Genomic DNA, 6,179 nt, shown 5'->3' with positions numbered 1-6,179 from the left:
CACCGTAAACATGACCACTGTAAATATGACCACTGTAAATATGACCACTGTATATATGACCACTGTAAACATGACCACTGTATATATGACCACTGTATATATGAACACCGTAAACATGACCACCGTATATATGACCACTGTATATGACCACCGTAAACATGACCACTGTATATATGACCACCGTAAACATGACCACTGTAAATATGACCACTGTAAACATGACCACTGTATATATGACCACTGTAAACATGACCACTGTATATATGACCACCGTAAATATGACCACCGTATATATGACCACCGTAAACATGACCACCGTAAACATGACCACTGTATATATGACCACTGTATATATGACCACTGTACATACACCACTGTATATATGACCACCGTAAACATGACCACTGTATATATGACCACTGTATATATGACCACTGTAAACATGACCACTGTAAACATGACCACTGTAAACATGACCACTGTAAACATGACCACCGTAAACATGACCACTGTAAACATGACCACCGTAAACATGACCACTGTATATATGACCACTGTATATATGACCACCGTAAACATGACCACTGTATATATGACCACTGTAAATATGACCACTGTAAACATGACCACTGTAAATATGACCACTGTATATATGACCACTGTAAACATGACCACTGTAAAAATGACCACCGTAAACATGACCACTGTTAATGACAGTTTTAGGAACAACAGCAGCAGATCTGTAGAAAAAGCTATAATTAAGTTTTGACATATCAAATAGAATGAACTCTTTGCCCCGATGAGTCAAATCTGGTGAATATCTACAGTCCAAAAAATTATGTTTGCAATGAAATTCAATGTTGTTCGGGCATCGTTTCACTGCACTGTAAATGACAACCAGTGACATCAATCAATCAAAACATATTGTATATCTATTTCTATATGCATGTGTACCTACACATATGCCAATGCATTTGTAAAAATAAAATAAAATAATTACGTTTCTAGGCTGCGAGGTTCAAAACATGAGAAACGAGTGCAACTTTGATCTGATGGAGACATTCAGTCCCAACATCTCAGTGCCGAGAGAATAACACAACAAACCCTAAAAAAGACATGTTAGAATCGAACACTACGACATGAAGACACGACAGAACACCACTTGCATTCCAATGAGTTTATTCTGTAAAATTCTTGTCAATAAACAGGAAAAACAGTTTACATGTGTCTACAAACCTTGAAAATGCAACATGTATTAGGGCAATAAAAATTAAACGACAGGAAAACCACATTGGTGAATTTACCACAGATGTGTCATCTACTATCATCAAAAATAAATAGAATATATTCTTTATATAAACAAAGATAAGAAATAAAAATGGACTGTGTGGAAGAGGGGTGTCTGTGATCAGGAACGGACAGACAGAAGAACATCTTCAACATGTGAAACTACAGCATGCCACTAGAAAGGCTAGAAAACAACCAACCCACGACACAGGAACGGATGAGCATCGGGATAATAGTACAGAGATCCTAGAATCTACACCCAAATCAAATATACAGAGATAATATCGAGTTACGTCGCGCAACTCTGCTTGTGCACGATTCTTCATATTCTACGCTTTCCACTCTTTTCTCTCAGATTACGTAAAAGCGTGAAAGACGGCCGAGTTGTTTGACAGACAAACGTCTGTTTGTTCCATTGTTAAGAAAGAAACGTCTAGCATGACACATGAATGAAACCTCTAAAATCAAATCAGCAGAGAGGAATGACGTTTGTGTGTAAATCCTGGATGTTGTGTTTTTATTTTACTGTATGTGTGTGTGTTTGACTGGCCCAGATAATAATGTGTTGGAGTTTGCAAGCGATCAGTGTAATAAGATGCATTTACAGTATGACATATCAGCATCACGAGCCGTCGTCCGATGACCGTCTAACGATCCTCCCGGAGATTCTGCCGGAAGAGACAAAAACAGCAGTCAGACAAACTCTGGAGTCGCTACTTTCACTCTCACAGGAATATTCCCTCAGGGAACCAGGCTGACAAACCTTCACGTCACATTTCCTTCATGAGTTCATTAAACATTAACGGATAGAGTCGACTGTACATTAAGACATCAAACAGGAGCGACTCATTCTCTGTCCTCTATTAATGTTTTAAACAGATTTTTATATATATATACATATGTGTGTGTGTGTGCATGTTGTCTGCTGTGTTGTGACTGAAATAGAGTAAAAAACAAAACTGTTCAAAACACCAGACGGCACGCAAAACATGGCATGGCAAAACAGCGGATCTCTTGGGCCGGTGGAAAAACAGCAGCGTGTTCCTCTTATTGTGTGACTGTTACACCTGTAGACACTGTTACACTGTTACACCTGTAGACACTGTTACACCTGTAGACACTGTTACACATGTAGGCACTGTTACACATGTAGGCAGTGTTACACCTGTAGACACTGTTACGCCTGACTATTACACCTGTAGACACTGTTACACATGTAGACACTGTTACACCTGTAGACACTGTTACGCCTGACTATTACACCTGTAGACACTGTTACGCCTGACTATTACACCTGTAGACACTGTTACACATGTAGACACTGTTACACCTGTAGACACTGTTACGCCTGACTGTTACACCTGTAGACACTGTTACACATGAAGACACTGTTACACCTGTAGACACTGTTACGCCTGACTGTTACACCTGTAGACACTGTTGCACCTGTAGACACTCTTACACCTGACTGTTACACTTGTAGACACTGTTACACCTGTAGACACTGTTACACCTGACTGTTACACCTGTAGACACTGTTACGCCTGACTGTTACACCTGTAGACACTGTTGCACCTGTAGACACTCTTACACCTGACTGTTACACTTGTAGACACTGTTACACCTGTAGACACTGTTACACCTGTAGACACTGTTACACCTGACTGTTACACCTGTAGACACTGTTGCACCTGTAGACACTGTTACACCTGACTGTTACACCTGTAGACACTGTTGCACCTGTAGACACTGTTACGCCTGACTGTTACACCTGTAGACACTGTTGCCCCTGTAGACACTGTTACGCCTGACTGTTACACCTGTAGACACTGTTGCACCTGTAGACACTGTTACACCTGACTGTTACACCTGTAGACACTCTTACACCTGACTGTTACACCTGTAGACACTGTTGCACCTGTAGACACTCTTAAACCTGACTGTTACACTTGTAGACACTGTTACACCTGTAGACACTGTTACACCTGTAGACACTGTTACACCTGACTGTTACACCTGTAGACACTGTTGCACCTGTAGACACTGTTACACCTGACTGTTACACCTGTAGACACTGTTGCACCTGTAGACACTGTTACGCCTGACTGTTACACCTGTAGACACTGTTGCACCTGTAGACACTGTTACACCTGTAGACACTGTTACACCTGTAGACACTGTTGCACCTGTAGACACTGTTACGCCTGACTGTTACACCTGTAGACACTGTTGCACCTGTAGACACTGTTACACCTGACTGTTACACCTGTAGACACTGTTGCACCTGTAGACACTGTTACACCTGACTGTTACACCTGTAGACACTGTTGCACCTGTAGACACTGTTACGCCTGACTGTTACACCTGTAGACACTGTTGCACCTGTAGACACTGTTACACCTGACTGTTACACCTGTAGACACTCTTACACCTGACTGTTACACCTGTAGACACTGTTACACCTGACTGTTACACCTGTAGACACTCTTACACCTGACTGTTACACCTGTAGACACTGTTACACCTAACGGTTACACTTGTAGACACTGTTACACCTGTAGACACTGTTACACCTGACTGTTACACCTGTAGACACTCTTACACCTGACTGTTACACCTGTAGACACTGTTACACCTGACTGTTACACCTGTAGACACTGTTGCACCTGTAGACACTGTTACGCCTGACTGTTACACCTGTAGACACTGTTGCACCTGTAGACACTGTTACACCTGACTGTTACACCTGTAGACACTCTTACACCTGACTGTTACACCTGTAGACACTGTTACACCTGACTGTTACACCTGTAGACACTCTTACACCTGACTGTTACACCTGTAGACACTGTTACACCTAACGGTTACACTTGTAGACACTGTTACACCTGTAGACACTGTTACACCTGACTGTTACACCTGTAGACACTCTTACACCTGACTGTTATACCTGTAAACACTGTTACGCCTGACTGTTACACCTGTAGACACTGTTGCACCTGTAGACACTCTTACACCTGACTGTTACACTTGTAGACACTGTTACACCTGTAGACACTGTTACACCTGACTGTTACACCTGTAGACACTGTTACGCCTGACTGTTACACCAGTAGACACTGTTGCACCTGTAGACACTCTTACACCTGACTGTTACACTTGTAGACACTGTTACACCTGTAGACACTGTTACACCTGACTGTTACACCTGTAGACACTCTTACACCTGACTGTTACACCTGTAGACACTGTTACACCTGACTGTTACACCTGTAGACACTCTTACACCTGACTGTTACACCTGTAGACACTGTTACACCTGACTGTTACACCTGTAGACACTCTTACACCTGACTGTTACACCTGTAGACACTGTTACACCTGACTGTTACACCTGTAGACACTCTTACACCTGACTGTTACACCTGTAGACACTGTTACACCTGACTGTTACACCTGTAGACACTCTTACACCTGACTGTTACACCTGTAAACACTGTTACGCCTGACTGTTACACTTGTAGACACTGTTACACCTGTAGACACTGTTACACCTGACTGTTACACTTGTAGACACTGTTGCACCTGTAGACACTGTTACACCTGACTGTTACACTTGTAGACACTGTTACACTTGTAGACACTGTTGCACCTGTAGACACTGTTACACCTGACTGTTACACTTGTAGACACTGTTACACTTGTAGACACTGTTACACCTGTAGACACTCTTACACCTGACTGTTACACTTGTAGACACTGTTACACCTGTAGACACTGTTGCACCTGTAGATACTGTTACACTTGTAGACACTGTTACACCTGTAGACACTGTTACACTTGTAGACACTGGTACACCTGTAGACACTCTTACACCTGACTGTTACACTTGTAGACACTGTTACACCTGTAGACACCGTTACACCTGACTGTTACACCTGACTGTTAAACCTGACTCTTACACCTGACTCTTACACTTGTAGACACTGTTAGACCTGTAGACACTCTTACACCTGACTGTTACACTTGTAGACACCGTTACACCTGACTGTTACACCTGTAGACACTCTTACACCTGACTGTTACACCTGTAGACCCTGTTACACCTGACTGTTACACCTGTAGACCCTTTACACCTGTAGACCCTGTTACACCTGTAGACACTGTTACACCTGTAGACACTGTTACACCTGTAGACACTCTTACACCTGTAGACACTCTTACACCTGTAGACACTCTTGTACCTGACTGTTACACCTGTAGACCCTGTTACACCTGTAGACCCTGTTACACCTGTAGACACTCTTGTACCTGACTGTTACACCTGTAGACACTGTTACACCTGTAGACACTGTTACACCTGTAGACACTCTTACACCTGTAGACACTGTTACACCTGTAGACACTCTTACACCTGTAGACACTCTTGTACCTGACTGTTACACCTGTAGACACGGTTACACCTGTACACCCTGTTACACCTGTAGACACTGTTACACCTGTAGACCCTGTTACACCTGTAGACACTGTTACACCTGTAGACACTGTTACACCTGTAGACACTCTTGTACCTGACTGTTACACCTGTAGACACTGTTACACCTGTAGACACTGTTACACCTGTAGACCCTGTTACACCTGTAGACACTGTTACACCTGTAGACACTCTTGTACCTGACTGTTACACCTGTAGACACTGTTACACCTGTAGACACTGTTACACCTGTAGACACGGTTACACTGTTACACCTGTAGACACTGTTACACCTGTAGACACTGTTACACCTGTAGACACTGTTACACTGTTACACCTGTAGACACTCTTGTACCTGACTGTTACACCTGTAGACACTGTTACACCTGTAGACACTCTTGTACCTGACTGTTACACC

The 6,179-nt window shown here is 42.7% G+C and overlaps 1 protein-coding gene across 2 annotated transcripts in view; it reads right to left on the bottom strand.

The window, feature by feature from the left end:
* Positions 1–1,162: 1,162 nt before the first annotated feature.
* The window catches only part of hdgfl3 (HDGF like 3), a 10,660-nt gene continuing 5,643 nt past the window's right edge, over positions 1,163–6,179 (bottom strand). For both annotated transcript variants that reach the window (XM_077224452.1, XM_077224459.1), the window contains exon 6: positions 1,163–1,955. In XM_077224452.1, coding sequence (XP_077080567.1) covers positions 1,935–1,955 — 21 coding nt within the window. In that variant the 3' untranslated portion in view covers positions 1,163–1,934. The remainder of the gene's footprint in view (positions 1,956–6,179) is intronic.

This window comes from Siphateles boraxobius, unplaced genomic scaffold (genome assembly GCF_051911475.1).
Source record: "Siphateles boraxobius isolate OS27281-9 unplaced genomic scaffold, OSU_SipBor_1 124, whole genome shotgun sequence".
NCBI classification, from domain to species: Eukaryota; Metazoa; Chordata; class Actinopteri; order Cypriniformes; family Leuciscidae; genus Siphateles; species Siphateles boraxobius.
Note: the sequence above shows the minus strand (reverse complement) of the source record. Positions and strands in the feature narration are given on the sequence as shown.